The sequence below is a fragment of the Thunnus maccoyii genome, chromosome 2, assembly GCF_910596095.1.
Source record: "Thunnus maccoyii chromosome 2, fThuMac1.1, whole genome shotgun sequence".
Lineage (NCBI taxonomy): Eukaryota > Metazoa > Chordata > Actinopteri > Scombriformes > Scombridae > Thunnus > Thunnus maccoyii.
The window spans coordinates 14157841-14178093 of NC_056534.1; the positions used below are offsets into that span (position 1 = coordinate 14157841).

Consider the following 20253-nt stretch of genomic DNA (forward strand, 5'->3'; position numbering starts at 1 on the left):
GGCTGCTGTCACACAATGAGCAATCAATATGAATTACCCAGAGCAGTAAGACCTCAGAGACACATCAGTAGCAAGGTCGCTCTGAACACTGAGATGGTTGCAGCTTTGAAAATTCACTTCAGTGCATCGCCTCGAAACTCACACATGTGGCTCCATTCTGTGGCATTCTTTATAGTGCTCTTTACCGCTAAACACTGAAAACAGGTAGTCTGTATTCACATCGGTCGGCCAAGTAGTTATATTATCTTATTTTACAATTCTCATCGTACTTAACACTTAGAAACCTCTTAAAGTGTTTAAGATTGAACCACTCTGTGAGAAACCAGATGAGACTATTCAGTTCTAGATGAGCTTCAACCATATTAGAGCTAAAATAACTGACTGGGGATTAGAGCCTAGGATCTCTGGCATACAGAGGTGGCCTACAGGGCCTTCACTCCACATTTGCATATGTGTCACTACAGACGCATGCAACGCCATTTTCACACTTGCTTTTTGAACAGATTACACAGAATTAGCGTAATGTGTGATCGTGATCCTTTAACTGGTGTTATCTGAGGCGCCAGGAGGGCGGTTGCGAGTATTGTCAGAAATCTAAAGTTGAGGCGGACTCAAAGGCATCAAGAAATCATTTTCGGGAAAACACAACTGTTCCAGCCCACTCTGTACTATAAATTTGACTCTTTTATATATATTTTTACCCTGATAAATAGATTTCAACAAACTTTTCTAGCAAAGACTTTAAACAGTGTTGTACACCGAGCACTGGCACAATGTAATGTAAATTCTTATTACATTAGCCTTGCATTAAATCCTAACTTTTTCAAGCTTAAAATATTTTTCCTGACATCATGTCAGAGGTGTCGATTCAACTCTACGGCTGTCTCTGAGGCTGTAGTAAGTGTTGGTGTTATATGTGACTCGATTAATATCGGAAGTCTTCATTAGCATACAAGAGCGTGACCGTACACAGACAAACACTTATGCCATCCAGGCAGTCTAATGCGGATCTGGCTAGCCATTATTATTCTTTAAAAACTTCTCATATTTGTGTTGCTGGGCCAACTTTCAGCCCACAGGTCAGCGGGCCCACCAGAGAGACTCCCACTACTCCAGATGGCCAATGCACCCCTGCTGGCATGGCAAACCTGTGCTTTACCAGCCAAGCTAAACTTAAAGTAATGCACCAATCTGGCTCATATAGTTTTTATATCTGTCTTCCACAATGCCCTATATGCAGGGAAGTTTCAGTACATTTTTTTTTTTTTTTGACATATTGACAGCCGGTCACATCTAAATATCCCTTCTGACCAGGACTTAAAATTATAAATATAAATTGAGTGTAAAAGTTCATTCTTGTATTTGGAAATGGTAGTTAGACAAAAATAAATAAAAATAAAATAAATCTCAACTCAAAATCTACTTAGTAGCTTTCTCTGGAGCCTCCATCAGCATTTCACAGCTTTCCATTAACGGATTGAGGTTACTCAGTTGTTATGAAAATGTTTCAGTCATTGTCATGTGATTTAAGCCTGGAACTTCTGTCACTTGATAATAGGTAGTCGTATATGCGGGGTTGGATTTTAATTGATAATATAATAAAGAAATATAAATAATAATAATAATAATAAACTTTATTTATATAACACCTTTTTTAAACAGTTAAGTGGAACAAAAAAGGTAAAATACAAATATAGAAATTATACTGTATTAACTGGGTTGATGTCTTTTTTGTTTTTTTTTTAGAAAAAGTCAGCAAAGCCAACAACCACAAAGACAGTAACATGGTGGGAATAAACAGGTGAGTCAATAATACTCCATGTACTTTATTTGCTTTTTAGCAGTGAAATGTCTAAATTGTCTAAACTTTCTTCCCAGTGTTACATACGATCTTTTTTTTTTTTCATTTTCATGTTTAGTAATAAACTGTATTTTCTGAATATAGCTTAAATATTTGTATAATTCAGCAGCAGTGTGAGTGTCGGTATCATGCATCATGTCTCTCTGTGTTTCAGTCCGTTCCTGGACGAGTGCTTCAGACAATCACCCTTTAACTCGCGCTCCAAGAGCTCTTCCCCCGCAGAGGCCAGCTCCTCTACCAGGGCAGCATTCCATGGTAAGACACATGTAAAGCACATACACAGTAGAGGAACATTACTAGAGGAGTAGTAGAGGAACATAGGCGTATTATTAGCAGTTGCAGGCGAGTAATGGATAGCTGGATGTTGCATCTTTGCTCATATTGCGTTTTTGTGCTTGTGCATATTTGTTGTTTAATCGTTTTCCAAGATATTCTCCGAAAAAAAAAAAAAGGCAGGAAAGTAATCTGCAGCTGGCCAAAAGAGGGACGTCATTAATTGCCAACAGTCCGCATTGCAAATTCATAATTCAATATCTTGTCATTCTGACTAACAAGACTTGGATTCTGGGAGAGACGATTGATAATGTAGAGATGTGTATTAAACACACGCATATACTGCACATACGTGTTCTTACTTTTACATATACAACACACATACTCTCGCACAGAAGCTTTGTAGCCTGGCAAGCTAATCAACATCTAACTCCACATGACGACGCCTCCACATGTGAGGAGGCGTCACAATTAACCACCTCCAAACTTCACATGGATCTCGCCTAGCTTTCTGGTGTACCTCCCCTCCCCGTGTCATACTTAGAGCTCCGACAGGCCTTTATGCGCACTCTCTCGCATTTCCCCAACCTGAAGGCCTCTGCCCAGGGCATCCCTCCGTCTCCCTCTTCTCTTTTCTCCTCTCCTCTCCTCTCTTTTCCTCTCCTCTGGCATCCCACAACTTCCCTTCACGTTCCTTTGGCAGTGAGAGATCCAGAGGTTAATTAGCTTGTGCCAGCTTTGCCTGTCCCTCTGCCAGTTAATGAAAATCTGATTGGCTTCTGGGTGTCAAGAGTGTCCTGAAAGTTAATTCGCCCAGCCCACCTCCCCTTTTCCCTTGTGTGTTTAAGCTTCAGATCCAGCCTCTGCTGCTCTCTCTTTTTTACTGTAGTTCTGTTTTACTCTTTTTCTCTCCTTCATATGTGTGTATCTACACCTGTTCTTCTTTAGTCTGTTCTATTTTTCTCCCCTTTTTTTTTTTTTATCACCCCCACATTCTTAATATTGGTACTCATTTCTACCTGCAGCTGTAGGGAGGCAAACCTTCAATCAAACGGATTTTCTGTTAAGTGGTCCATGAACTTGCAGGATGCTTTCCTGTCAGTTCATCACACATTTGCTACACTAGCCACCTACATTTCTGGATCCAGCATCAAGAGAGTCATAATTTTAGCTAAGATTTACTGGGTGTAAATTTATTTGTAAGTGATTGCTGTATCATGATTGTTTTGAAACTTGCTATTTATGGCAAGGTACCTGTTTTGTTTTTTTTTTGTAGAAGAAAAATATTCCAAGTTCTGCCAAAAACCAGGAAGTAAGAACTGCAATTTTCTACTCACAGACAACAACTACTCTATAATGCTATTCCCCTGCCAGCGGCATAACTGGAGATGTACTGTAACATCATCAGCAGTGTTTCCGAGATACAGAAAACTGCTCATTGTTATGGCTGCTAATGGAGTGTGAGTGCAACAACTATTATGTAGAGATAAAGCTGAAAAGTACGAGTCTTTCCCTTTAAACAGGCGAGGAAGAATACATGAGTAGGTGTTTGTGTGATGGCAGCGTGACTTCAGGAGTTTGCTGTCTTCTCCCTTCAGTCGGGGGTTTTAGCACAATCTTTCATTTCTTGTTTATGTCCCTCTCTCTCCAGCTCTAATAGCACTAATTAAACCATTACCCACTTCAAGGCCCACACCACACCCTAATTGGCTTAATCATCAGTGTGTTTGCCAGGCCATGGCCTCAAGCCCCTGCCGGTCGGCTCCTCGTCACCTTGTGTGAACAGGCCATCCCCTAGTCTCACTTGTGTGAGTCAGGACAAGTTAATGCTGTTATGTGCTTAGCCGCGAGTCCCATAAGAAGGTCTAGGGTTCTCAGAATAAGCCATATACAGACCATGAATTTGGAGAAAAGCGGTGTGAATAGCTGGTCATAGTCAGATATCAGGATCACCGTCATGGTGAGAGGCAGATTCCAGCTAATGCAGGAGATCAGGAGGTCCACGACCTGCAGTAATTCAAGTTTCTTGAGTTGTCTGTTGTGTATGTGTTGTGACAACTTTGTCACCTGTGTGGCTGTGTGTGAGGAGCCACAAACATACACGCCACCTTTGCTGATTACCTACTTAGTTTACAGGCAAGTGTTGCTTTACACCGGCCTATTTACATGTATTTATCATCACACATATGAGCTCACTCACCCTTGTTACAGTGGTGAGTCACAGACCTGCAGCAGAAAAAGACTCACATGATTGTTGACTCAAAGGCAAAAGAATGGTTAAAATTAATCTACATGTCAGCAGGCTCATCATATTTCAAGATCCCCCTCCAGACATGTTTTATGATATGTAAAACTACTCTTCTTGGAGTATTAATTTGTGACTGATGTGTTTTTGATTGAACAAAAAAGTTCAATTACCAGGTTACAAATTCTTCCTCATTGAAAAATCCTGAATTTATGAATATATAAATGTTTTTAGTTTGTAAAGATGAACTACTCGACACAAGATGTCTCCCGTTTCACTGAACAGATAAGGTGAGCACAGAAACTTTCAGCAGATGAATGTGAAAACAGCCTTCAAGTGTCAAACTCTGCACATACATCATTCTGCATAGTGAAGCTCAAACATCCAACTGAAGTAACAATAAGCACAGTGTGTGATTTTTGCTTATATTTTGGGAAACTACATTTCTTAGAAAGACGTCAGACATTGAAAATGATATGTAATCATGACTTAATTTAAATACAGTTTGAAGTTGGTGTTTCTACTCAAAGCTGAGTTCATAAAAATATATTATTTCAGTTCTCCAAGTTGTGAGAGCAGCATTTTCCCCGTCAGAACATATTTAGCATTTCTTAGAATGCAACTATCTCATATACATAGGCTTGATTTATATAATCAAAAATCAAGATAAGAAACTCAGTGCATTGAAATTAGATTATCTTTCATCACTTAGAAGCATCTTTTTGTGGCGCATATATTACCTAAATGACAAAATAAGATGCCTATAGGTAGTCCACCGTACAGTCATTTGTGCATCCTGCCCTTCCAGTGTCTCACTCTTTACCTTCCAGTCGCCTGCGTATGTAAACTAGCCACTCTCCTTTGGAAAATTAGAAGATGAATAGATGAGACATTGTTTTTACTGAGCTTGGATCAAACACAATGTTCTGTACTTTGTTTAGAACAACTCCAAATTTATCTGATGTGACGAATAGAAGCAAGTAAACATAAAAACACAACATAAAGTCACTTGTTTGCATGTAGAGGGGCAAAGAGAGGATTAGATATGTGAGAGATACTGAAAAAAATGCTCTGCGGTGTGTGTGTGAGTCAGTGCAACACCAATAAAATGTCCTTTCACACCACCATCCAAAGCCAGTGCATCTGTTCTTTAACATTTGGTTAACATAAAACCTGCCCCCAAATGCCAGGAAACGTCTTTGCTGTCCGTCATTGTGGTATTTTAACACATAAATATATCATCAATAGTGTTTTTTAGGACAACTTCTACATAAATGCAATTTGGGTTTGAACATATACTGTACATTATGTGCCTTACGGATTATCTTTTTTCCTCTTTATGCAGAACTGTGAAGTTTATATACACTGTTTTACATTTGCTAAGAATCCAAAGTTGTGGGTGAGCTGGAGCAACTGGGCAGCAGAGTTTTTCCATCCCTTTATAAACACTGAAAAAAAAAAAGTTCTTAGAGTAACTTAAATAATCTTTTTTTTTTTTTTTTTTTCCTTTTTAAGCGCCCTGCAAATACCAAAGTTTTGGCCAAGGTCAGTCTGTGTAGCGTGTTCCCTGAACAGTATAGACAAAAAGTAAAAATCCTTTAGCCATCTTCAGAAGTTTTATTGCACAACGAGAAAAGCGGTACATGTTTTACCCTCCTGAATCACTGTTTTCTATTCATGTGCCGTTGTTAAATTCAAAGCAACAACTTCAGTTCTTAAGATTTGACCAAAGCCTCTGAAAATACTCTCACTCACTTCTTTTTATTCCTTTGATTAAAGGGTGGATGAAGGGAGGGTGTTGACAGGGAGGGTTGGGTGTTGAGCTACAGTACAGTGGTCTGCTGCAGGCTGGAGAGCAAAGGACTGGTGCTCGCTGTTGACATTAGGAATGCATTCGCACTGCATCCCACCCGCAGGCTAAACAAGGAGCATCTGTCAAATGGTAGCAGACAGGTTTCATTCTTGTGGGTTTGCAAATTAGCCCTCAGTGTATCAAATGTCCAGCTGTTGCACTGAAACCGAAGTGAATGAGACTTTTTCTAATTGCATATGTCAGGGAACTTGAAAGAATTCGATTTTTGGCACATTTTCACAGATAAGATTGTACTTTTCAGTTTTTACCCATGTTATACTTACAAAGCCGCATGAGTGAATGAAAGACTAGTGCTCAAAATAACGATAATGACGATATGTCGCTTATTATATCGATGAATCAGTTCGTCGTTTGTTCAGAAATGGTGAAAAATGTCTTTCACTATTTCCCAAAGCCCAAGGTGACATCCTCAAATGTCTTCTTTTGTCCCGACCACCAGTCTACAACCAAAAGATATTCATTTTAGTATCATAGAGGACTAAATAAACCAGAGAATATTCACATTTGAGAAGCTAGAATCAGAATTTGAATTTCTTTTTCTTAAAAAAAAAAAAGTCTCAAAACAATGAATCGATTCATTTTCTGTTGATTGACTAATTGATTTATTGGGTAATTGTTGCAATTCTATGCAAGACTATGCTTTTGTGTCAAACCGGAGTCTTATAAGAGTAACTATAAACTAACCTTAAATAATTATTTTCTTAGCCAACTCTTTTAAAGTGTACAGTTGGCTGGTTTTCCTCTTATTAATCTCCTATTAGTCTCCTATTAATCTATATTCTGTTTCATCTCTTTTATTCTCATTTGTGTCATTTGTCCTGTTGCCTGTCCTTTTTTGTTTAGATATGAATTTCCTTATTCGGAGAAGTAAATATGAGTGGAAGAAGCCAGATTTGTCCTGTAGTGTTTTTGTGAAGTCTCAGTAAAGATGGATAAAATTGGGGCGTCCTGGTGGTCTACTGGTTAACATGTACACCGTATACTGTGATTGCAGTACTGTCGTCCCTCCTCTCCCTTCTCTCGTTTCCTGTTGCGTCTCAACTGTCCACTATCAAACATAAGCAAAATACCCCAAAATACTTTAAATTAACATCACTTGAGCAGGTTAGTACATGAGCACATACCACATCATTGTGTTATGGTTTTCTAGTTATGGTTTCAACATCAATACATATTCAATTCAGGCTACTTCGTTTGGTCTATAGCATCATGACTCCACTGCCATTCATCCACCTGCAGATGCTTTTGTGGCTGATCGTGTCAGCGGTGAATGATGGGGTTTGGTTTTCTGCGTGTATGTGTGTGTGTTTCAGACTCAGAAAAAGATGACGGGGAGCCGGGGAACGGGATTGCCCAGTGGAGACTAAATGAACAGCTTTTCCCCTGTCCCGTCTGTGGCAAAGTGTTTGGTAGACAGCAGACACTTTCTAGACATCTGTCTCTACACACAGGTAAACGCATGCACGCGCACGCACACACACACAGGGACATCGTTGGCACACAGCAGCTTGTACATTTGCATCTCTTTGTTAATGTATACTGTAGATGTTAGCTGTTGTGTTTGTGCATTATGTGCTTGTGTTTGTGCTGCCCACAGTAAGTAAATAAGGTTGACTAGACTAGATTACCCTTCCTTTAAAGAGATTACTACCATGATTAGTCTCACTGGGAAAAGTGCCCGTCTAATTACCCAGCTAGAAAGATGGCTCACACACACACACACACACACACACACACAGATGGACACACACACTAGTGATTCTGATGCTGCTACGATTTGTTCACTTTCTCTCCCACACTCACAGACACGGGAGACTTCCTCAGGATGAAGCCGTTCACTCCCTTGTGTCCTGATTACACTGTGTTTTCAAACTTGGCCCCTACTTTGCTACCAATTGATCCATTCTACTCCATCAACGTCTTCCGCAGTCCCTCTCTCGCTCATTATTAGGAAAAAAAAAAAAAAATTAATGAATATTCTACTTGTACACTTTTATTTAAAACAAATTAACACTGGATTAGAAATTAATGCAACCTACTCGGGATGGCAGGCTAAATCACGGAGCGCACAAATGGAGACTCGTGTACAAAATGCCCCCACACAATTGGACATGCTCTCACATTTTGCGTGCACACACGACACACACACGCACACACCATCTGAGAGTGCTGGCTGTGAACAGCTTGGCCACACCACAGAGAGCAGAAGCAGGGGCATATGTCAGTGTGATGGTCTTTTTGGTTTCCCCGGCGACATAAAGGTTGCCTGGCTTCATGTCCTTGGGGCAAATGGAGTGTGTGTGAGAGTGTGTGTGTGTGTGTGTGTGCGTGTGTGTTTGAGGGGGAGCTAGAGGGAGAAGATGTGTTGTTATGTCGATTTGTTTTGGGATAAAAGGGAAGGATGTGTTATTTGCATCGATTTTATAGCGCTCACAAATAAGGTTCAATTATGTTTGTATGTTTTTTTTCAAATTATTATCTTGAGGCATATCTGGGTGCTTCACAGAAAAGTTGATTTTGTCAGACATCACAAGGTTTTTTTTTGTTTTTTTTTTCCCTACTCTTTCCAGGATCAGAGTTACAGTTGGGGTCAGGCGAAGGTGAGACAGGGTTAGGCATTAAGTAATTAGGTTTAAGCTTGCTTTAAAGGCTCAGAGGCTGAGCGCAACTTAATGAAATATTATCTGAGGTAATGTTTACAGTAACCCGAGGTCTTATGTCTGTGTGTATTTCTTGTTGCAGAAGAGAGGAAGTACAAGTGTCACCTGTGTCCTTACGCAGCCAAGTGCAGGGCTAACCTCAATCAGCACCTGACCATCCACTCTGTCAAGCTGGTCAACACAGACGCCGACCAGATCGTCAGCGCTGTTATAGCCGACTCAGCCGAGCGCAAGAACTGCCCCTACTACTACAGGTAGTAATAACAGACCACAACATAACATCCACTTGTCTTTAGCATGCCTCGAGCCAATAACAGAAATTATAATTTTGACCCGACTGAGGCATTTTTTTTTTTTTTCATTGATCCTTATCTGCTGCCTGATGCCCAATTAAATCCTGATACGCTACACGGGAAGCTACAGCCAGGAGACATTAGCTTCCTCTGGCTCAGTTCAAAAGTTAAAAAAAAAAAATCCACCCACTAGCACCTCTAAAGCTCACTATTTAACATGTTATATCTTGTTAGTTTAATCCTCACAAAAAAAATGAAGTGTAAAAATGTACTTTTTAGTTTTTTAGTCAGGCGTAGTGACTTCCTGGATTCTTCACTGGTGATAAGACTTCTTAGTCGTCTTGGCAAATTTTGTTACCTTTGAACAGAGCCAGGCTAGTTCTTTACTGGTTTCCAGTCTTTATGCTAACCAGCTGCTGGCTGAAGCTTCATATTTAATGGAGAGATACAAGAGTGGTATTGATCTGTCATGTAACTCCAGCCAAGAAACTGAAAAAGCATATTTCTCAAAATTTCAAACTATACTTTTATTATGTGGCCAATGATTTGCAGAGTTAAATCTCACTAAGTCCGAAAGAGTGTAAATACTTCATCAAATTGCAAGAAGTGTAGCAACACTGTACCACTCACCAATTTATGCGAGCATAATATAAGACTAAAGCTGACTGTCTCCTCTCGTTCTCGCCGTCTTCCTTCCTTTTCCCGCTCTGTTCTCTGTCCAGCTGCCATGTGTGTGGTTTCCAGACGGAGCTGAACGCCCAGTTTGTCGGCCACATGTCGCTCCATGTGGACAAGGAGCAGTGGATGTTCTCACTCTGCTGCAGCGTCTGTGACTACGTCTGCATGGAGGAAAACGACATGAAGAACCACATTAGTACTGGACACGCAGGTACAGAGTCTCTGATGATGATGATGATGCAGGGCGATACGCTGGTTCTGAGTGACAGTAAATGTAAACCCCAGAATGGCTTTAATAAAATGGAGACTGTAATTTGTGGTTATTTGTGCGCCCAACAGTCCAAAACCTAAAGATATGTAGTTTACTATTAAATAACACAGAAAGAGCAGCAAATTCACAATTGAGCTGGAACTAGGGAATGTTTGGGGTTTTTTTCCCTGACACTTAAACAATGAACACTCAAAACACTTAAGATTGATTAAAAATAGATCAACTAATCAATTAATTTGGGTATCGATTCAGCTGTGGTGTAACATCCCTGTGTCTGTTGTTCTTATGGCCCTTTCAAACATCTACTGAACTGTAGCAAAATACAGGACTCGTCCCCTAGAAAAAATGATTTATGGAGTTATTTTCAAAATTACTCTCACATGTTGGAGTGGGTGGTAGCTTACACATTGTGGCTCTTGTTCACAGCTCAGAATAGAAATACATGCAGTATTTGGACAGTGACACATTTTCTATTGTTTTGGCTCTGCACTCTATGCAGCACATTGGGTTTCATTTTAAACAATAACTGCAGTTAAAGAGCTGACTTACAGCTGTAAATGGGGAAACTCCATTGATTTTTACACATCAAAGTTTACAGGTCTTGAGGAGCGCTACTGCATATGTGAAAAAAAAAAGTTGTATAAATCATTTAGTGGTTCCAGATGGAGCCCTGCAAAATCTGATAACACTGGTTAGGAACAGGAGACTGCAATCAGCCACCACTAGCATAACTGAATACTGTGAATTTCCAGTAGAACTGTCGCCGATCGAGTTGCATTGTGGGTAGCGTAGGGTTTGTCAGGTTTTGACAACAAAAAAGAATGCAAGGAATAAAAAAGGTGATATCTCTCATTCTGCTGGGTTTTTTAAATTGTCCATATTATAGGGGTAGAGCTGCAACAATTAATTGATTAACCGATCGACAGAAAATGAATCATCAATGAATCATCAACTATTTTGATAATCAATCATTTTTGACAAAAAAATGCCAACATTTTTTGGTTCCACCTTCTTTAAATGTGAATATTTTCTGGTTCATTTCATCCTCTATGACAGTAAACTGAATATCTTCGGGTTGTGGACAGTTGGTCAGGACAAAACAAGAGGTTTTAGGTTGCATCTTGGGCTTTGGGAAACAATGATCAAATGTTTCACCGTTTTCTGACATTTTATAGACCAAACAACTGATTGATTAATCAAGAAAATACAGTCAGTTGCAGCCCTATATAGGAGTGTAACGCTAAATCGGTGGAGTACTCTTGTAAAGGTCTTGAGAATCGTAGCCGCAGTTGGGCAGAGGTAAAAGACTCAGCAAAGACCATTTCAACACAGTACATTGTAACATAAAAGTAATTTAAACCTGATACACACACATTTCAGCATCAGTTCAGAGGACACACGGACAGACCAGCAGTAGAATCTGGTTTCACAAACAAGAGTCAGACAGCCTCCTCCAGTCGACCTTCTTTGGACTTTTAATGCTGCTCGTCAGAACCCCTGGTGGTCGATACTAGTGTTTTTGTCTAAAACAGCTTTGTCCAGTTTATTGCTGATGTTTTGCTCTTCCACTGTTCCTGAAAGTGTGTGTGTGTGTGTGTATGTGTGGGTGGGTGGGATTGTCCGGCCTAGACAGCTGAGGGGTCTTTCAGAGGCCACAGTGGCCTTGTTTATCTGAGAAGGTTGGCCCTTATCGTGCCTGAGGGGGGAAAAATCAATAGGCCTTTGGGTCCTTTGGAGACGAGCTGGGTTTACGATGCCACTGTGGCCGTCTTTTAAGTCTCTCAGCCCGGCTTGGCATTTATCTCAGTCTCATTCAAGATGGACACCACCACCACCAAACACACAAATGTACAAGAGAGTGGCTTTAAGGCCTTAAGTCACCTCACACACTGTACAAAAACACACACATCCGATCTTCTATTTGTGGAGATTTTAATAATTTGTCGAAGCCCAGCCCTGTTTGGTAAAATGTCTGCATTTAAGAGGCGAAGGTTGATAGAGCACCACTTAGAGGGGAATCCTGACAGACTGTGAAAGGTAGTTATCTGGTCAACTGTGTGGACACACCTAGGCAAGTGTTGGCTGAGCTCAGCAGGTGTCGTAGTTCAAGCTGAACCCCCCGTGAAGCCTGGACTCTGCACGGGAAAAGGGTTGGTTGGGTGCCCTTCTCAGTAAGGGGGAAGGTGGTGAATTATCTGTCAGTATTCCTTGATATCTGCACTGGAATACTTTGGCAGACAGACTCTACTTCTTTATTTTAGTTCACATATCACAAACATTGCTGGGCAATCCCAGACGATACTATTCCATAAAAGAGAAAATGAAATGTTTTTCAAGCAAGATGTGTTTCAAGGTTGAGGCCCATTGGCTCAGAGCAGCACCTTTTCTTTTTTTTTTTTTTACATTCTGTGGCATTAGCCTTTTGGATATTGTAAAAGAAGGCAAGTAGATGTTAAATACTGCAGCAGAGGAAGTAAAAAGCTTCCTCAAGCCGGTTCAATACTGCATTGAAAATGCGGCTAAGACTGCTGTAAATGACCCTGGTATATTTAGATTTGATTGAAAGCAATCAATCACTTTCTTCAGATAGTGAGATTCCTTGTGTATGCACTGCATGCGTGCGTTCTCGTATGTTTTAGACTCAGTTTTGTGCGCGCCTGTATTAAAAGATAGGTCAACCATTTCAGGATCGGTGCAGCCTTTTCTCCCTCTTTTCACTCCCTCCTGAGTGAATGCCCTTTGTTGAGTTGTGCCCCGAGTTGCTCCAGCCATCTTAGCTCCTTCGGCCATGACCTGCGCTCCTCACCCCTCCCTCTCGCTCCCTCCCCTTCTAATTCCCTCTCTCTTCCCAGTGAATTGCAGACTTAGAGAAGGGGGATCAATAAAAGCATGCTGCATCTTGATTGGACTGGCAGCATGGCCTCAGTCGGAAGACAGCACTCTGCAGGCGAGGAAGCCTGTTTGTACACTGTGTGTGCGCGCGCGTGCACGTGTATTCATGCACGTAAACGTGGGGTTCTTGAAACAGATTTTTCTGCATCAAACATACCCCATAATTCCTACAGGTTTTCAGTTAGTTAATATCTTTGTCTCTGATTTATCTTTAGAAATGTGTGTCTTTATGATACTTAATCTTACTTTCTTTCGCTCTGCTCTTATACTTAGGTCTGAACTCAAGGAGTCCCCTCAGCGAGACCAAGAGCACCTCCTCGTCGCTCTCGGCCCTCAGCGATTCACTCAACAGCTCTGAGGGCGGAGACCTCACCCACGGTAACGAAGAACTCAAGAGCCTGCTAGCCCCGCCCTCCTCTGCAGGCAGCCAGTCCAGCTCCGGAAGCCACTCGGGATCAGGAACTGAGGACAAGTCTGATAAAGGCAAGGAATTGTGGGAGCCATTGCAACCAGATACACTACCTGTGATAAGAGATTTGACACGTCACAGTCGATGTTGCACACTTTATCATTTAAAAACCATCTAGCTTGTCAACACTATAATTACCCTCATCTTTTGCAGCTCCTGCCTTTTGGTTAGGAAACTGTTCACTTTGCTGTAGATTCCCAATATGGGTCTTTAAAGGGGAATCCTACAACAACCAGAATGCATTGCACGCGTCTCGTCCAGTGAGCCTCCAGCTGGTTAGCAAAGACAAAATGAGCAGCGTTATATATCTTTACTGAGGCTTCTTTACAAAAGTTTTTCCTCATCGAGTCTGGATATATCGTACCGGTGTTTCTAACCCTAACTGCTGTTTCTTTTACAGCAGCTGCACGTTACAGGTAACACAGACGCTGATGTGCTATTCTGTATTCAGAGGTGGCACAGTCTGATATAATATTCTGTCAGAAAACAGTCAGTCATGGTTTACCAAAGCACCGCAAAGTTTGTTGCAGCGCGGAGTTTTCAGTCTGTCTCAATCCTAACCAGGCGGGCACTGGTCATGCTGCAGCTCCTCTCTCTCAGCTGACACTGTTACAGGTCCTGTAGTCGCTTCCTCTTCCATACTGTTTTGTCTGATAACACAGCACTATATTCGACCTCATGAGTTGTAATAGTAGCGCCACATAACTGCTCTGACATTATATTATAAAGCTGCTTGTTTGTTTGTGTTAGTGTTAGAATCACGGAGAAACTCAGCAGCTGAAGTCAGGCTGCGGCTGTAATGTCACCCCGGTCCTCTTCTGCTGTGTCTGATTCAACAGCTCGATATGCAATCTTTAATCATGAAACTAGTTTTCTTCCAAATAGACTTATATTTTAAAGTATTAAGAAGTATTTTTTAGTGTCTGCTGTTCCCTATCACTGGTGTTACATGGTAGACGGGAGTGTTTGGGTATATACTACCCACATTGTAATGATACTGGTGTATTAGTAGTGCACATTTCTATATTCCCAAACAAATTTACCGTTAATCAATCACAAATCAATTGCCAAAAAGTGAACTCTTTTTGGGTCCCTTGGGGTGTTAAATGCTGGGGGGCAGCTGCCCGCTTTTCCCCACTGGTAATCTATCCTCGGTTGTGTGAAGTCTTGCTCTTCTTCAAGATTCAAGATTTAGTTTGTCATTTTCTTGTTTACGTGCCCACAGCAGCGCAGTCAGACCACAGGAGCATGACCAGACTTGACCTAACAGAATGGAGTACAGTATTTGAAGATTACCCAGTTTGGAGTAAGGCTTAGGTTCAAATTTAAAATCATCTAGTCCTAACTCCCCCTCTCTCCCCCCACCTCCTCCTCCTCCTCTTTCCGCTCTCTCCAGGCTTTGAGTGTGTCTTCTGCAATTTCGTGTGCAAGACGCGTAGCATGTATGAGCGGCACCTCCAGATCCACCTCATCACACGGATGTTTGAGTGCGACGTCTGCCACAAGTTCCTCAAGACGCCCGAGCAGCTGCTGGAGCACAAGAAGTGCCACACCGTCCCCTCCGGAGGGCTCAAGTAAGGAAAGCAAGTACAGACAGAGGTTCCTAACTCCGCCCGTCCTCCCCCCCCCCCCCCCCCCCTCCCTCACCCACCCCTCACCCTACTGCACACACAAAAACACACACATTCACACATATTCATAGATCAACGATAGAGATGTGCCAATTAGGGAATATTTAGATTTGGCTTCATGTCGATGAAGGAGGAGAATTTGTACTGTTTAGGTGGATACTTTTAACTTTTTTTTTTTTTAACAATGCATATATACAAAAATATGCATTATTAAATACATGAAGCTGGCCTGACACAAATCGTGAGGCTATTTAATAAGACATGTTTGGTTGTTGTGTAACGGCAACACCTGTAAGCTTCTGCCAATGAGACAGATATGAAAAACACATAAATAATTTGGCTTATTTGAAGGTGATTCTAGCCACGTGTCCTTAATCAGTTAACCCCCCTTATTAACTCTCAATATCTGTAGCCAGTAAATAAAATCATACAAGCTGTAGTTTTGCCTGACAGACTCTCTTGGCAAGTATAAGTTATTAGACAGTGGTCTCTGGGTCTGCAGTGGCTGCTATGAACAGAAGGGAGAGTGGAAATGGGCGTCCCCTCAGGGTCTGTTGTTCCACTGCCCACAGCTAACAGCCATGCCAAAGAAAAACGACCAGATGAAACCTGCAATCCAGAAAGCTACAGGCTGCTACAGTCATAATACTGTATGTATACAGTATATAATATTTCTTGGCACACCCCTAGAAGATGATCACTAACAAGCACCGTAGGATAGGCGCAAACGTCAGATCTTTTTACTTCCGTAACACCGTTCACTGGACACAATCTAAATGTCTCTCGACCAAAAACTAACGCATGCTTTCAAGCTGACATGCTCACAGATCTGATGCATGCATTCTGTAGAAACACTAATTCTAATGAAAACTAATTCACAGGCTAGTTTGCATCCCGAACACTTCACACTCACACATGTACAAATATATGAACAAATACACCTAACATAGTTATCCCTCTTGATAAGGCAGCCTTATTTTTCTAATATTGACTGTTTATGTAGCTCTAGTCTCTTCACACGCTTCCCTCTCCATCTCCATACTCCAGTCCCACAGGAGCCTTTGTTGTACTGTGACATATTTATGTCCCATTTCAGGCCTGTCAAGTTAACATGAAGCCCATCTGTTGACTTAAACATGTACACCACACACACCGATGATGATGTTAGTATTTAGATTTTCGGGCTAGTCACAATAACGTACTAAACTCAGACAAACATCTCACATATTCAACTCCAGGTTAGCATTTGAGATAAAGAAAAAAAAAAAGTTTCTACACATTACAATATTTGACTAAATATTTAGCAAAGATTGCAAAGTTTGTAAACTTAGTAAACTACTTGCAAACATTTCTTGAAGATTCATTTCCAGTAACACAAGCCATTTTTTTGTTTTTGTTTTTGAGTTCTCATAACTCCAGTCTGTGCATGCGCAGAATCATCGAATATCATTATGATTATCGCCTCATCTTGTCATAAACGAAGATCTGTGTTCTACATACTTCTTTCTGTGCAGCCATCAGTGGAGTTAGGATGTGCTCAACGCTGCTAAATGTCTGGAAATGATAGCATTTCACTGAATGTAAACTAGGAAGCTGCCAACACAGTTACATTGACTTGAATAATATACAAACCATGTAGATAAGGGAACACAAACACACAAGAAGCCCCTTCATAGCTCAAAAAAATCTTCACACAGTATCTTTTTATAACGTGAGGACTTGTTAGCTGAGTGAATACATGAATACAAGGAGGTTTTTTTTATAACGGTTTTAAATGTTATCTTCTGTCTGGTGTAAATGTTTTTGAAGCCAGATTGATTTCTTCAAGCTAGCATTCAAAAGGGAAAGAAACAGGTGGTGGATATATTAGTTTTTATTCAAGGGAGGAAAAAAGAGATGGAAGCAGTTGAACTTAAACTGATATTTTAAATTTATCAGAACTTTTAAATATTTGCTGTACTGTTTCTATCTGCACATGTGGGTTATATTTTTTCATTCTGCCCGGTTTACACAGTCGCTTAATTTCTGTAAACCACAGTTTTTCAATAAACTCAGATGGCTTATAATTTCTGCCCTCTAAGTCCAGATCAAGGTTTTTTTGTTTCTCCAGACCAGTGCGTACACGTGTATACACTCGAGCAATGTCTTTCTATATGTGTAGGAGTGTGTAGAAAGGGAGAGAGGGCCTTGACAATTTCGAGGTTTTTCTGAGGTGATTCTGTTCTGCAGGGTTTGTGAAGCGCTTTGGGGCCCAGAGCAGATGAAAGGTGCTATTTAAATGTAAGTGCCACTCCATTCCTTCATTTCCCTTCATGTCCTACTGCTCCAAACTTTTCTCCAGCCTGTCACACCCCCTCCCTCCCACACACACACACACAAACACACACACACACACATATACCTGATCACCTCAATTCTCCCACCATTAAACTGCCACACATACCACCATGAGCACACAGAATTATACATGACACACACTTTTCCTTTACCTGTCCTTCTCCTCCTCATCACTTTTGTGTTATTAAATTTCAAGGTGTGTTACTTGGTTCCTTATGTTCACTTCCCCTTCAACTGTCTTTTGCTTCTGTGTGTTCTCCCTCCCTACTTCCCTTCTGTTGCACTACCCAGGTGCCCTTTCTGCATCTACTCCACCAATCGTCCAGCGGCCATGGAGTGCCACCTTAAGACGCACTGTAAGATGGAGTACCGCTGCCGCATCTGCCAGGGACTGTGGCCCGACCAGGCCTCATTGGAGGCCCACATGCGCGGGCACCGCCTGGGCAACCACTACAAGTGTGAGCAGTGTGGCTACTTGTCCAAGACGGCCAATAAGCTGATCGAGCATGTGCGTGTGCACACGGGCGAGCGGCCCTTCCATTGCGACCGCTGCTCTTATAGCTGCAAGCGCAAGGACAACCTCAACCTGCACAAGAAGCTGAAGCATGCGCCGCGCCAGACTTTCGGCTGCCAAGAGTGCCCTTTCACCACCACACACCCCTTTGTCTTCAGCCGCCACCTCAAGAAACACCAGAGTGGAGGAGCGGGGGGACTGGACGGAGGTGGAGGAGGAGAAGAGGAGGAGGAAGATGAGGAGGCAGGAGAGGAGGAGCTGCAACTTGAGGGAACATCACCGGGGGGCTCGTCAGCACGGAGGAGCCAAGAGAACTTCCTCTTCAGCGGAGGAGGAGGAGGGAGCAGCGGAGGGAGCGGGAGCAACAGCCCCCTCATGAGTCTAACAGCATCGCAGGCGCTGCAGTCCGTCGCTCTGTCACTCAAACTGGGCAAGTCCCAGCAGCTGGACGCCACCAGCCCTCTGCACCGCTTGGTTAGCGCCAACGGCAACGACATCACCAGAAACCCCGGCGGTGTGAGCAGCGGCAGCCCCTCCCTCTTCCTCCCCTCCTCCCGCCACGTCTTCGAGCAGTACAGGAACTGCGACCGGGCGCACCTGATTCCCCTCACCACCCTGTTCACCCACAACAGCCGCTTCACATTCCACTCGCACCTCCACTCCAGATGGCGGCCCGCCACATCTCCTCTCCTCTTCTCCTCCAACCCGGTGTCCCCCTCCCTCTCTCCTCCCTCACCCGCCTCCCACAAACACTCCTTCCTGGCCTACCTGGGACTGATGGAGAGGGCCAAGACTGTTTGACCTCGCCCACCTCCTCTCCTCTCCTCCCCTCACTCCTCGGACGGTGGTGTGAATGACACTTGACCACTGCAGTGGGAGCAACATCTTTTCCAATCAGACCAGCAGAATAAGCTGGACCAGACAAACATATTGCAGAAAAGAAAAAAAAAACATTTATAAGAGAAAAAGGCTGTACATGCTAAAAATGCATTTATATCAAAAAGCTGCTTTTCTTATCAGTTCTATCAATTGAATTATTACTACTTCAACTACTACTCTCTATTACCTTTTTGTTTTCTGTTTTTAAACGTCTGAATGACTTGGACCCAGTTGCATTATCTGAGGAAACTAACGTATCTCAGTTTTATAGATATTTTTCTTTAGTCGTTTGACAAGATAAAAAGTTGAAAAAGACGAAACAAAACTTGCAAGTGCTATATTTTAGTGCATTTTTGTCTATTGCTATTATGCATCAAAATAGCATGCCTGTTTCTGTGTTTCAACTAGCTTTGACGTCATTAGGAAGCTAAATTCGAAATATCCTGAAGTGTTAGCGGTGCAACGTGGACAGAACCAATGAAACGGAATGCTTTTCATTGATAAAGGCTCGTTTCCAAAGCAACGCCTCAAACCACGCACTTACTTATTTATCAATCTTGTACATAGTTTTGTAGCCCTTCCCCTTCCCATCTTTTTTTTTGATTTATGTTGTTTTTTTTGTATAATGGTGAAACCATATTATGCATAGCCGCTGCCTGATATCACTTCTGTCTCAGAATACTGTAAATGTTATTTTAAAGGGTTACTAGCTAATTTTAATAGTTTTAAACAGAAAATAAGCTGTCATCATGTAAATATGGAAAGTATTCAATCTGATCTATCATGACAACAAACATTTATTAATATGAATTATTTGATTTGAATATAAATGTAAAATGTTGCATAATGTTTTTGCACTCCCAGGTGAATAAGCAGCGAAATCCTACAAATAACAAGACGTTAACATTCATTCGTTATTTCTGAGACCAGGTGGATATCAGCGCAGCATCGTATGCAGAATTATGTATCACGCACCTATACTTAGAAGAGATATATGAGATAACTGTTTTGTGGAGGTGACCAGCTCTGGGTTAGCGAGCTACCCACAGCCAGGGTCACCACAGGCCGATTCAATGGTGCTTTTTGGAGCTTTTTGTAATTTTTGTGTACAAAAAAAAAGAAAAAAACTGTTCCAAAATGACTTGAATGAATGTATTTTTGTTTATGTACATGAAAAAGAAGTGATACAGAAGTGTGAACAGGGGCGTCTCCTGTGCTGGTAAAGACGGGAAAGTTAGTGTGTTTGGTGGCCTTCTGTGTCTTTTTGTTTTGTTTGGGGTTTTTTTTTTTGTCTTTCTTTTTTTATTTTTTTTTTTTTTACTTTTTTTACTGAGCCTTTTACATCATAATAAAACTTTTTCTACTAACATTCATAGA

The 20253-nt window shown here is 41.7% G+C and overlaps 1 protein-coding gene across 5 annotated transcripts in view; it reads left to right on the top strand.

Annotated features, from left to right (window-relative positions):
• The window catches only part of znf827 (zinc finger protein 827), a 68810-nt gene extending 49920 nt beyond the window's left edge, over positions 1-18890 (top strand). For 3 of the 5 annotated variants that reach the window (XM_042399728.1, XM_042399737.1, XM_042399721.1), the window contains exons 8-17: positions 1747-1801; positions 2016-2116; positions 7566-7703; positions 8823-8852; positions 8995-9166; positions 9928-10094; positions 13320-13529; positions 14912-15089; positions 17376-17426; positions 17775-17866. In XM_042399728.1, the coding sequence (XP_042255662.1) occupies positions 1747-1801; positions 2016-2116; positions 7566-7703; positions 8823-8852; positions 8995-9166; positions 9928-10094; positions 13320-13529; positions 14912-15089; positions 17376-17424 (1100 nt within the window). In that variant the 3' untranslated portion in view covers positions 17425-17426; positions 17775-17866. Of the gene's footprint in view, positions 1-1746; positions 1802-2015; positions 2117-7565; positions 7704-8822; positions 8853-8994; positions 9167-9927; positions 10095-13319; positions 13530-14911; positions 15090-17375; positions 17427-17774 lie in introns of all 5 variants that reach the window. The other 2 variants (XM_042399744.1, XM_042399750.1) reach the window with 2 other exon arrangements.
• Positions 18891-20253: the final 1363 nt, after the last annotated feature.